General features: G+C 51.7%; 1 protein-coding gene across 2 annotated transcripts in view; it reads right to left on the bottom strand.

Annotated features, from left to right (window-relative positions):
• SLC22A23 (solute carrier family 22 member 23) overlaps positions 1–13,578 on the bottom strand; it is a 151,078-nt gene that overhangs the window by 105,532 nt on the left and 31,968 nt on the right. Inside the window, exons 2-3 of one of the 2 annotated variants that reach the window (XM_068558120.1) lie at positions 10,290–10,393; positions 5,031–5,185 (exon numbers count right to left, since the gene is read on the bottom strand). In XM_068558120.1, the coding sequence (XP_068414221.1) occupies positions 5,031–5,185; positions 10,290–10,393 (259 nt within the window). The remainder of the gene's footprint in view (positions 1–5,030; positions 5,186–10,289; positions 10,394–13,578) is intronic. The other variant, XM_068558122.1, reaches the window with a different exon arrangement.

Here is a 13,578-nt window from a genome sequence, read left to right as displayed (position 1 = left end):
AGTGCAAATATTTGCTCCTCAGCCAGCTGGGGTCACTTACACTGAAACTGTCCCTTCACCCAAACTCAGGGCCAATATTTGCTCATCAGCCAGCTGGGGTCACTTACACTGAAACTGTCCCTTCACCCAAACTCAGTGCAAATATTTGCTCCTCAGCCAGCTGGGGTCACTTACACTGAAACTGTCCCTTCACCCAAACTCAGTGCAAATATTTGCTCATCAGCCAGCTGGGGTCACTTACACTGAAACTGTCCCTTCACCCCAACGCAGTGCCAGTATCTGCTCATCAGCCAGCTGGGGTCACTTACACTGAAACTGTCCCTTCACCCCAACGCAGTGCCAATATGTGCTCATCAGCCAGCTGGGGTCGCCTATACTTGACCACACAGCTCAGTGACTCACCCCCTGGTGCCACGGTTCAGTGGACTGTCTTCTTAACGTACAGCACAGCTCTGATGCTCAGAAACCCTGTCGACTGAGATACGTCCCAAGGAATATTAGCTCAGAAGAACATCAAATTATAGAAACACAGACAATCGCGAGGAAGAAAGTCACGCAGCACGATGGAAATTACGCAGCCTGAGGCCAGATCCATCATCTATCTCACGAGCTAGTGAGAACAGAACATCACCCCACCCAGAGCAAACTCAAGGTTCTTCAGAGATTATTTACCAGTTAAGACTTGGCTCCTCATTTTGCAAAGTAATCAGTAACTTAGTCACCTGTGAAATTTCTGGTCACTCCTTGATTATGTGTAAAATTCGTCCAATTATGTATGCTGTCTGGGTTTGAGGAGGGTTATTATAATGAGAACATGAAGCTTTTAATTTTTCAAGGAAATTGTTCAAACAAAACAAAACAATTGTTTTGTTTTTTGGCCTAACTGTTGTTAGGCCAAAAAACAAAAACAGAAAAGTAATGTTTATTCACCCACCGTCAGTAAGGCATGGTCTCTGCTGGCAAAAAGCAGGGCTCATTACTTGCGCTCAGGGTCGGGGGAGGTTGCTAAAAGTGGGGCGGGGAAGACAGAGATCAAACGAGGAGAGAAACTCAAAAGAGTATGCTAAAATCATTCCTCTCCCCCAGGACTTTTTACATCTGATATCAAGTCAACTCAAAAAGCTATAACCTCTCGGGGCTTCTTTTAAACAAGGACACATCTTTACAAAAGCTGCATCACCGTGTCTGTGAGGTTACGAATCCTTGTTGGAAAAAGAATTCACACCACAACAAATCACACCTGCCCGTGTCGAAAAGAGTCTATTTCTTTAGTCTCTGACAAGACTTTATTTTTCATAAACGAATAAGGAAATGTGATGCTCGCTTCTTTTCTTTGTCTGTGGTTCCCTGCTGCTGGCCCAGCTAAGTCAAGACTTTCTACCTTTTTTTTTTTTTTTTTTTTTTTCCGGGTCCAGAGCTAAAGGGCTACAATGAAGCCACCAGGGTGGCCCAAGTGTGTTTAATTATTTCAGTGTCTCGTGAGGCCTCAGAGGCGGCAGGAAGCTCGGCTGTAGCTGCCACTAACCATTCAGCATGGCTTGCTGTCTCTGGCTCCTGCCAACATGCTTACAGGTACAGACTCCTGGGAAGAAGCCAACCGTCTCTAGTTTATGTCCTAATTACACAACCACATCTCCTTCTGGTGAGCCGAAGGAAACTTAAGTTTCAAGGAGAGAGTCTTTAACTGGAATGTACCTTAGACAAATTCCAAAACAGGAAAAACCTTAAGCAGCCTTGCACGTAAAAGCACATAACTTTCACATGTCAGTATCATGTCTCAAAATGAAGAGTCCACCTTCATGGCAAGCTCCGCAAAAAACGAAGTCGGCAAAAATCATGACTCTCCCTTCTTACAATGCCAAGAACCTGCAAGGCTGAAAAAACAACGATATCCAGGTCTCTTCTGAGAAAATTCAGACCTTTCCAGCAGATGCATTAAGTAAGCTAAAAACCTGCCAGTTGAAGGGGGAGAAAATGTCAGGACCGTAAAAAATGTATCTTACAAATAATCAACCTCCCCAACGTAAAAACTTTTCTTTAGAGTCAAGAAATACTTCGACCCTGTGACCAGGGTTATGAAGAATTTCCTTTAAGCAAAACAAATTCCCAAGCATTCACTAAGCATATATACTAGTGTATAACATGTTAGCAAGCACACTAATCAGGAAATTCAGAGTCACCTGCCCTACGGACTGAGAGCTGGTCTCTTAAATTCTCGTCACCAGCCTGTCTTCTCCCAAGATTGCCAGAGAGAGGGGCTACCCCAGCCCAGCACGCAGCACACCCACTCCAATGCTGTCTGCCCGTTACAACTCTATTTCCTTTTTTGAGTCTCCTTTCCCAAACTTAGCTTTCCTGATTTACGCTGTTTAAATATTATCTCAATGAACTCCAAGTAATCATTTATATCGTTTTGCTTTATTTTAATTTTGCTATATCAGATATCGTTATTAACTCGGACAACGGGCCACTGGTGGATATTTGGAAATTTTCATTGCAATGGTATTTGTTCTGACGTTTGACTCATAATCCCAATCTAAGAAAACATAACTATTTATTTACGCCTTGCTTCATTTCCAAGAAAACTTAAGACTGTGTGCAGAAATCCATATAATAAAATAATACTTAAATTATGGAGATAGGAAAATGGGACAAAGGAGAAATGAAAACAGAAAATTTCAAATAAAACTAGGAGAGAGGCCAGCATTTAAAGCTCAGCGTGTCAAGCCCACACACATGCTAGATCAGATTCTAAGCCTTCCAAGCTTCCCAGCGTCAGTGGAAAGAGAGAGAATCACTTATCAGTGGCTAAAATATGACGGCCCACTGGTCAAATCTGGCCACCATCTGCCTCTAAACAAAGTCCTACTGGAACACGGCCACATCTAATCATTTACATATTATTTATGGCTGCTTTCAGGATACGACGGCAGATCTGAGTAGCTGCAACAGAATAAAATATTTACTACCTGTCCCTTTACAGAAAAAAGTTTGCAGATGCCTGGGTTACATGATCTGTGCCGGTAAGATAACAGCAAAGCCGTCTCCCGGGATAAGCACGCTCTTCGTATGGTTCTGAAGTATGTCAGAGAACGTTCTACTATAAAGAGCTCACTGTGTAAACTCATGAAAAAACAGCCTTAGCTTCATTTTTCGCAGTACATACAGCAACAGATTTCACAGGGACAATGGCGATTCTACGTGAGGCTGAAATGATGCCGTTTGGGGGAAATTCTCTCCAGGTCTGGCTGAGTTCAGGGGAGTCTGCAGAGATGGCCAGGGCCGGCCACCCCCTGCCCTCCTTCCTTATCACAGGCCGGCAGGGCTAACAGGTCAGGCTCCTCTCCCGCTGGGCCCCAAGGGTTCTGCCAGGTCCTCTGAGGTCTCTGCCAGCAGTTGGCATGCAAGATAAAACCGATACGTCAGCTTTGCTTTAAGGCTCTTTTCCGTGAACATTCTCTCCACGGAATGTGGTTAAGTACCGGGGTGGTGAGATGGAGGTTATTTCTCTGCTAAGTGTCTGAAGCGCGGCTGTTCCATTCTGCCAGCGTGCAGAGCCGTCCCCGGGAACAGCGTCCTCAAGGAAGCAAAGGACGGATGTCCTCCTGGGGGAACCGGAGCCCCGTGGGGATGGCGGCCTGGAGAGCAGACGCCCACACGCCTGAACCAACATGGGGCCAGGGGGCCTGAGAGCAGGTCCCAGACCCTCCTCCAGAACGAGCGCGAGAGCCGCTGCTCTGCACAGACGGACGGGTGGGCAGGGATGGAGAACGGCCCAGGCACCTTGAGTGGAAGCGCTCAGGCCCACCCCGCCCATGATGTCTGTTCAAAGAAACACACCCTCCGAACAGACATCACCTCGACCCACTGCCCTGGAACACGTACATTCCTTAAGAACCCCCAAGAGCAAGGGTTCCAAAATAAATGCAAATAACCTGGAAACGGTGATTTCTAAGAAACCACAATTCAATTCAGTGCCGGAAGAAGATAACAGAACTGTCAACAGTGACTTTAGGAGAACACGTCTGTAGCCCTTTTATTCTCTGTGGTTATAAAGCTACGTTATAATCGACTATACTTCTGTTCTCTACAGTAAGGGAACAAAATCCAGGCTATCTAAAAGTGTTATTTAAAGGGATCACAGACTAAACTAAGAGAGCCATACTTTAAGATAATCAGAGCTATCCTTATTAACCCCACTGGAAACTGCTACTTAGTCTATCCTGCCTATATTGTCAAAGAGAAAGAAAAAGAAAACACGTCATAAATCATCTTACATTAGTCCTAACAGTTCTTTCCACACTGTGATTAAAAGGTATAAAACTAGAAAATAAGTAAACGCCTAAAACCTTCCTTCTCCTTGTGGGCTTGTGGCCCTGTGCTAGGAACCACCAACTACAAAGAAGTGAGACAACCACCCTTGACAGGAGAGTTAAAAGGGCCACAAACACGATGGAAATTTTCTTCACCCTGAAGAGACTGCCGTTTGCTCTCCCAGCACCAGTGTCTAGGGTTCAGGTCCAGAGCACTTACGCCACATGGGGAGGTGAGAAGCCTGAACCTGGCGCAGTCTTAAAGACAAAAAGACAAGAAACACTCTTGAGGAGTCCCTCAGAACACTGAGCCCGGACCAAACTGGAGCAAGCACTTGGTATGCTCTTCTGGAACCAAGCGCAGGGATGCCCGGATACGTCCAGGTTTGGCAGTGCACGGAACGTGAGCACAGAACATCCCAGGGGAAAGCAGAAGCCCGTCCACGCCCACTGTGGGCCGACCCCCACTTCTCCGGGCCATGATGCAGCCCCCCACGTCCTCCGACGGGCCCTGAGCCTGAGCTGGAGCTCGGGCTGAAGGGAGGGTTAGAGACGCAACGTGGGAACAAGTGTTTTCACAGCAGATGAGGCCTGTGGTCCGCACCTCCAGAAGCTGCTGCCTCCACAGCCCGCCCCCCCCGCCTCCCCGCATCGCAGCACGCAGCGGCCACACGTCCCCTCATTTCTTCAAGACCCGCCGTGAAGGCTCCTACTTACGTAGTGCGTACAGGGTGAGAATCACTCCAGCCAGGCAGAATCCTTCAAAGAACCTGAGTGTGCTGAACATGGTCACGTTCACAGACAGCGCCACGGTCAGTCCAAAGACGAGGATGAAGATGACGGAGAAGAGCAGCACGGGCCGCCGGCCGAACCTGCACGCGGACAGGGACACGGTTAGCCGTCACCGCCGGGTGGGGCCGCGGGGCGGACGCCACGGCATCCCTGGGACCGCCGGCGCTCGCTGGGTGCTGGATGAGCACCGCACCGAGTCTGTATCCCTCCTGGACCCACCCGGGGAGGCCCAGGGGTAGAAGGTCCCCGGGGGATATGCACGCACCCGCTCGACTTGTCGATTAGGGAACACAGGTCAAGAGTACCGCACAACAACAGACGAGAGACGGGAACCACGTCCTGTTGTCGAGTCTGTTCCCAAGTACATGGGAGATAATTCAACACAATCAATAATACCTTCCCCAAACACCAACCTTGACACGCCCAACATTCAATGTCTTGAGAAGCTGCTGACCTTTGGAACTGGCTCCACGGTCAACACAGACCCCGGGCAAGCGGCTTCAAGCCGTTTCTCTGGGCTGTTAACTAGCCTGGCCTGACCTTACCCGTGGCCTGGTGGAGCCAAGGGCCAAGCCGGCTGCCGACTGGTTTCAACTATATGATGAGAAGAAAATTTAAGGGATCACAGGCTAAACTAAGGTAGCCTGACCTGTACACAAGGGGTGCGGACCTGAAAGTGAAGCCCCCAGGGGCCCATCCTCTGCATCTCGGGAAAGGGCAGCGCGCACCCTGGGCTGGTGGGCCGCAGCGCCAGCCGGTGAGAGCTCGGTGACCACTAGGGGCGATGTGCTTCTAGGCGTGGCCCGGGGGGGAGCGGGGAGCGGTGGCCCATTGGGACGGGGAGGCCCTTGTTCTCCATCCCTCCCAAGCTAACCTGCCACGTGTCCCAAATAAAGCAGAACCCTCCACCACACAGATGAATGTGACACAGCCAGAGTGAACTGGAAGGAAAGCTCACAGAGCAACTGGACCCCATTTGCCAAGGGAACAAAGTCCACGCCTGGTACCCCAAACACCTAGACTTAGGACAAGGCACCTACCTAAGAGCAAAATGCCCAGAAAGGGCAAATGGAGAGAAATGGAGAGTAGATTCGTGGTTGTCTAGGGCTGGGGTGAGAATGGCGGTGACGACAAATGGGCAGGAGATGGAAATGTTGTAGACGCAGCATGTGGTGTGACTGCATAACCCTGTAAATATACTAAAACTCACTGAATTGGGGACTTAAAATGGGGGAGCTTTATGGTATGTAAATTATCTCTCAATAAAGCTGCTTTTGAAAAAAGCAATACTCAGCAGTGCACGGCCTTGCCCTGTGCAGGAGATGGATGTAATTTCTAGAAACTCTGGGGGCGCGAACTACAGGACACAATTTCATTCAGAATCCCTTAGGCTTCTGGGCATCCGCATCAGTCACTTTGGTTTAGAGAAAGGGGGCCAAGGCTGCGAGCTCAACGCAACGTAAGTCAACCTTCTTATCGAGATTTTAGCCATTACCTCCCTTGACTTGTGCTGGGGTCACTAAGCCCTTATCAGCAAAGACTCTATAGGTAGTTTGGTCCAAACCCAACCCGTTTACAGAAATAAATTTAAGCATGGCTTAGTTGGGTCTCCTGAAATGAAGGAAAACAAAGTCTAACTTACCCGTTCTTGTTTACCTCGACTTCCCTTCTCTGTAACATGGGGCTAACCGTCCTGCATCACAGTGTGTTGGGATCACTAACAGGGATGACAGACAGGGCACCAAGCAGCTCGTGGGTCCCCTTCCCGCATCCTACGTCCCTGTCGCCCACCAGACGTGGTCTGCCCTGTCCTGACACTTTAGGAAAGATCCTGGATTTTTTTTTTTAACTTGTAGAAATGATTCTAAATCTTTCCCTCCCAAATGGTTGCTAAAATCATTAAGCGAATTAATTAGGATTAGGAACTGTGGGACAAACATGGTCCTCAGAGCCAGAGCCCCCGGCCCTGAATCCAGGCTCCCTGAGGAAGGATGGAATCTTGAGGAAGACCAGGCTCCGTCAAACGAGCCTTGTGCTTTCTTTAGGAAGGGCTGTCGGGTACAGACACGTGCAAGTGATTTAGAAAGCACTGGAGTTCAAGTGCGCACCGGCTGCCCCAGAGCTGGGGCCCTCCCCCACCAGATGACCGGTAAAATCGCACCCCCAAATCTGTGATGCAGAGCCTTTGCAGTCAGGATCTGTGATGCGCAGAATAACGGCCTCGGGGGTGCCCCGGTCCTAATCCTCAGACCCTGTGACTGTGTCACCTCTCACGGCAAAAGGGGCTGCACAGACGTGACGAAGGTGAAGGGCCTGAGGTGAGGTGACTGTCCAGGTGGGTCTAATCTAAGGACCCGGAGAGCCTGTCCTTGCAGGGAGCCAGAGAGATGACCTTGTGAGAAGCACCTGACCAGCCACCTCGGGCTCGGAAACTAGAAGAGGGCCGGGAGCCAAGGAACGCGAGAAGGTGGAGAAAGCAAGGAAGTGAATTCTCTCCTAGCACCCCCAGAGGGGTACTGCAGCCCTGCGGGCACCCTGAGTTCAGCCTGGCGCGAACTACAGGACCGTAAGTTAGCTCAGCCAAGCCACCAAGTGCCTGGTAACTGTGACAGCAGCCCCAGAGAAATACGACGGCGTCTCAACAGGACACAGGTGTCCCGCTCAAACGGAGGACTCCAAGGAGATTTTAATGGAGGGATTATTCACAAAAGGGTGGGCAAGCTGGGAGAGAAAGCTGGGGCTCCCGACAGCAGGGAGTGGGGGGAAGGACAGTCCGGAGCTCAGAGACGGGGTGCAGGGGGCCCCTGACTGATGGTAACTCTACAGAGACCAAGCAGGGGAGGGAAATGCCGCCCCCTCGCTGTCCCCTCCCTCAGATCTCCAGCCGGTGCTCCCCCCCCCCTCCGCCACCCCCGCCCTCCGCCCCGCTGGCCAGGCTCAGCCGGGAGCCAGAGGGCAAGAAGGCCTGCGGTGCAGCCCATAAAGGCAGCCTCCCGGGACCGGCTGGACGAGAAATGCAGGATGTCCAGCAAAAGACCCAGTAAGGAGCGGGGACGAGGTCATCGGGCGAGAGCCGCTGACCGGGCCGGTCCGCCTCTTCCATCTAAACTATCGCGTGACCTGACAGTACATACTGTCCAGTCCCAGATAGAACGTGTGCGGAAAACAGTCACTTTATAAAGTTTTCTTAGACACTGACTGCGGTCTTAGCTTAACCTACGACTTGATCAACTTCCCTACACGGCCGTGAAACGGTGCCAAGGGCTGTGAAATCTGGACTTCCCTCTACATGTGTTTATCTCCTTTGAAGCAAGGCTCTAGCAGGGAGTAAAATGCCAAAAATAAATCAGGCAAGGGTGGAAAACACCAAACTTTCAAACTGGAACTGAGGCCCACTCAACATGTGCAGAAAGCCCCAGCACAAGCTGCCTGCCCTGACTCCCCGGTGCCCCTTGCCCAACCACCGCGACCTTGGTGAAGCGGCCACGGCATCAGACTCTGGCTGCTCGCCAAGGAAGTCCCCAAACTCTCCTGTCTTCTGTCCCCAGGCCTGGCGTGCGGTCAGGGAGGCCAAACGGCATGGATGGGCAAGAAGTAAGAAACCACAAAACCACGTCTAAACAATTTAAACCATCACAGATCTGTTGGTCGAAGTCCATATTTACTTCCCCTATTAAATCTCTCAGGAATCAGGACACTAAAACCTCCGTCAAGTCCGTGTTTTTAGAAAGAAGTGACATGGTTATATTACTATAGCTTTCCCACCTATTTCAATGCAGGTTTCTAGGAAACAAAAGTCCTTGTGGTTAAAACACTGGGATTAGAGTATCTTTTAGGTCAGTATAGCTCACTCTGAAGACCTTTAAGCTCAAGTATTTGGTTTAAAAAGAAACAAACCCCAAACCCTCGCCCTTTCCCCGCCTCCACCCCCCAAGAAAAGCCACCACCAAACCCCATGCGAGGGCGGGCTGTGGGTTTCCGGAGATCACTGACAGCGTCTCTGTTACCATCTCCAGGGAGTATGCCCTTAAGAAGCACTTCCAAACGATGATTAAGCAAATTCTGAACACTCAGGAAATCACACTTCATGTTAATGCAAGGAACTCCCAAATAGGCGCTAGCTTTGGGGAAGAAAGTTCTAGAACATGAAAGGGGCCTCCGTGGGCTCCCCCGCCACTCTGTCCCCGCAGGCGCTCTCTGGAGCACCAGCCAGCTGTCTACACCCGTGGAGCCAGGCTCTGGGGCCACCACCAGCTTAGTCTCAAATCCCTGGCTCTCCGACCTAAAAGCCGAGTGAACCTGGGGATTTTACTTAAACGTCCGTGCTTCCGTTTCTCCACCGTGAGACAGGGGTAATAACAGTACCTTCTTAACGGGGTGCTGTGAGGATGGGATGTCCTAATCCACGGAGACACTCAGCACAGTGCCCGGCAAAGGCAGGCAGTCAGTAAGTGAGGGGTGCTACCACTGTCGCTGTTATTATTACCATGACTACCCCCCATCGCCCTCCGACCAACCTGTCACTTCACCCTGAACCACACACCTGGCCCCTGACCCACCCAAGTAAAGCGTATTCATTCTCACCTCTGGTCACTGCCCCTCTGCCTGCACCGCCCAGCCATTACCCACATGCTGCCCACTTTTCAAGGTCCAGCTCCCCGTGGACCCGCACAGGCATCTGCTGGCCAAGCCGACTACAAGGACTGTCCCTCTCTAAGATATGTGCGGCATTCAGGGCGCTCACGGGCACAGCCCCACCGTCCAGTTCTCAGGGGTGAAGAGAGTCCGGCATGTCCTCTCCCCATCTTTTGACGCCTCTTGTATACCCACCCGCTCAGGGCCCAGCCCATAAAGCCTCGAAGCCACGTCCCCAGGCTCTTCCTAACCGCACTCTGACGGTCAGGAGGAGATGGGCTTGCAGGCTGCGAGCTGGTTTTGCTAGATTCTAGCAGCCGGGAAATTGCAATGAATTTAAATTCTCACTTCAAAAGGGTCTGCTCTGTGCACCGGCCAATTCTTTTCATTCTGAATTCTGCAGGTGGCAGCTACAGGCTTCTGCTGTGGCACCAGCACCAGGGCAGAGGAGAGCCTCGGTCACGGTGAGCTCACACCGACTGTGCCCCGTGAGGCAGCAGAGGCTCGCTGCGGCTCCCGGGTTTGTGCGGCGGGCATGTGGGTACTTACCAGTCAGCAATGCATCCAGTTATCAGGTAGCCAAAGATTAATCCAACCAGTAAGGAGAACTTAGCGACATGGACCTTCCAGGCATTATCACACACAAGATCCCACTAGAGAGGGGCAAATAGAAAACAGATCAGAGAGAAACACACACAGAGGCCACTTGTCAATCATAAGGGCAACACATAACTGCGCTCAGGGTCATAACACCCTTTACAGGCTGTGTCACACATACCGCTAAGAGTCTCTTCAATGTTTTTGAAAATCCAACAATGAGAAATATAATCTGCCCACAGAAGGCGGTGTAATGTTTTAGCCCGGGACAGAGGATAAAAGTCTGCAGGGTCTCACACCCCCCATGACATCTGCGGATGAGTCTTTCCTCCATCCTGCCACCACAGGCCGGGCATCCCCCATCACTGGCACAGCTGTCACGTGGCCCTGCAGGTGGAAAGCCCCTGCCAGCTTTTTGCATGGGGTACCACAGTAACACGAGGAAATTAAAAGCAACCTCTGTGTTTCCATCCCAAAAAACTCCCCAAACTTTATAAGTCGTCTTAAAATAAGAGGGTTAGCAGTAAATACTGAAATATCAACTTTAACTAAGCATTCTTACTTTTTTTCCTCATCAATGTCCCTTGTGTTTTCCCACATTACATCCTAAAGCTACCTGCTCCACTTGGAGAGAAAGCCAATCAATCGGTGAATGAAACATTTAGACTATTTTTACAATTAAGCTTTATTATTTAGAAAAATAAATAAAAATAACCCTCCAATTTTTCCTTCCTCCTTTTGCAGAAGTGAGAGAGAAATGCACGTCTGTTCCCTCGAAGTGACGTGTGTCCAAGTGGAGCACACGTGAAGACACGGCCCTCAATCCACAAGCAACTGACGTCTGGGCCCGAGAGGCAAACAGACGGGGTCTCGGCTTCCACGGGCTTTGGGACAAGCCGAGCTTCTGCACCAGCCACTGCGGACGGAGGGGCCGGCCTGGACAGAGCAGGAAGGCAGTTGCCCGCCACGTCATTCCCTGGACTCCCTGGGACACATCCAGGGCCGGCACTGCTGGCTGCACGTAACCTCATCATTAACAATTCAGATACAGGAGTTCTTTACAGGGGTGACATCCCCCTATGTCTCCCCAGGGACCGGCGGCACCAGCATCACCTGGGAAGACGTCAGAAATGCACATTCTCAGGCCCACGCCAGACCCCGAACGGGAAGTTCTGGAGGAAGCACAGCAAGCGGTTTAACAAGCCGTCCAGGTGACAACGCCGCCGCCCTGGCCTGCCATTTCCCTGCTGTTTTGAATACAGTGAATGAGCTTCCCAGGCCTGGGCCAAGGCTCAAACAGTCAACCCCCAAGAGCAGGGTGAGGCCAAAGGCCACATGAAACATGCAGAGCAGGGCTGGTCAGTGCTTTGTGCGGCAAATGCCGGCTCAGAAACTAGAGTGTGAGCTAAGGGGCCTTTTGGAGGCCAGCCTGGAAAACCAGCATTCACGGAAGTACCAGTGTGTGCATATTCTGTCTCCCCAGCCTGGTTTGTACATTCTGAGGCTGTTCCTGAATTGTTTTCTCTCCACTCTGCCTAGCACAGGACTCTGCCCACAAAGTAATTGATTCCAAGGCTAAGAGCTACATCTACCAGCCTATCTGGCTCCTCCGGGCGAGGAGGTGCTTTACAACACCTATAATCGTTACAATCCCAATCACATCACACCTTCCTGCACCTCAGCCTGGCACGTTCCCGGCAGGAGAAGGACACGCCCGGTCCCAGGTGGCTGCCAGGGGGAGGGGGAAGGGAGAGGGGAGGAAGGGGGACCAGCGGCTGGCTCTGTGGCCCAAGAATCAGTCACTCCTGTCTCCACCCAGACTTCTCACTGATGAGCTTATTTGAGGTTGGTTAAGTGAGGCCAAGGAGCACATTCTGCTTATGTGAGATGGCCAGGAGACAGAAGAGGTTTTCATAAAGGCATCTGGGGGGGGGGGGAGCGGGTTGCCCACACTGCTGTGAGTTCAGGCCCTTGAACAATAACTCGCCCTGGCCTTGGGCAGCCATGACCCAATTCAGCTGCTACCTAGTCAGATGTTCAGGGCAACCTCTATCAATTAACAAGGCGGGAGTGGAAAACTGAAACAGCTGAAGGAGACAGAACCGCTCCCACGGCCAGGAGGGAAAGGCAGCCTGGTGAGCAGTGCCTGCTGGCCCCGCGGTCCCCAGCCTGGGGGGCGGGGTGGGGGGAGGATCCAGGACAAGGCAGCCACCTGGCGCCTTAACCCTTCAATCAGGCGCCGGAGCAGACAGCATCTCTGAGTCAACATGAAAACCACTCCAGACCCCAGCAGGCTCCCCAAGATAAAGTTCCTCCTGCTCGGGGCCTGCTGGACACCCCTAAAGCCTGGAGGCCCCCTGAGGTCCACTCCATAAACAAGGTGAGGTAGGGCTGGGAATCCACGGGGACAGCAGCCCTTGTCCGATCGCCCCACTTCTGATGAAAATAAAATATGCTCAGATGTCGTACAACCTCCAGAAGAATTTCAGAAGTATGAGGACACTTTGAGATCACCTCGCTGTCGAAATCTGTCCCACTATCGACAAGACATGGCAATCGGTCATTTCACTAAGCAAAGGCGAAGGGACGTTAAGAAACCTAACCTGTGCACAGCCAGGACTCAGCGGCACAGGTTCTGTCTCTGACATCATCACCTGTCACCTCCCTCTTCTCACACCCATCGACCACCGACGCCAGAGGGTACCTTCCTAGCGTACCCGGCACCCATCCCCCACTCCACCTCTGCCACGGACAGCCTGATTTATGGGGACGTGTAGGGGTTCACTCATCACCCTTTTGGTGTGGGTTCCTCCAACGTGGGCTGGAAAACACCACTTCCGGGCTCCCTTACTGCTAAGCTCTCACATGTGACTGAGGTTCTGCCCGTCGTCTGCACGTAACTTGCAGCGCACAGCCTCGATCTAGTTTCCAGGGTGACTTGAATTAGGAAGAGCCTTAAGCCGGGAATAGGTGGGACATCCATTTGGTGGTCACATCAGGCAGGGCTTGGTCTGCAGGTGGCCCAGGTGTGATCCCAGAGCCTGGGTTGGACAGTGACCTCCTGAATCCCCAGCCTCCTAACTGTGACCCAGTCCCGGGACCGGCCAGTTCTCGGGAGCTGCTCCAGGCACCCTTCAGGAGGCTCAGCCCTCAGCCGCTCCTGCAATCGGGTGAGCACTGATTTTATGACCAGATCTCCCTGGGAAGGAGTGTGCAGGGCAAGAGGAGAGGGGGCCTCCCC

Source organism: Eschrichtius robustus, chromosome 12 (genome assembly GCF_028021215.1).
Source record: "Eschrichtius robustus isolate mEscRob2 chromosome 12, mEscRob2.pri, whole genome shotgun sequence".
NCBI lineage: Eukaryota > Metazoa > Chordata > Mammalia > Artiodactyla > Eschrichtiidae > Eschrichtius > Eschrichtius robustus.
Note: the sequence above shows the minus strand (reverse complement) of the source record. Positions and strands in the feature narration are given on the sequence as shown.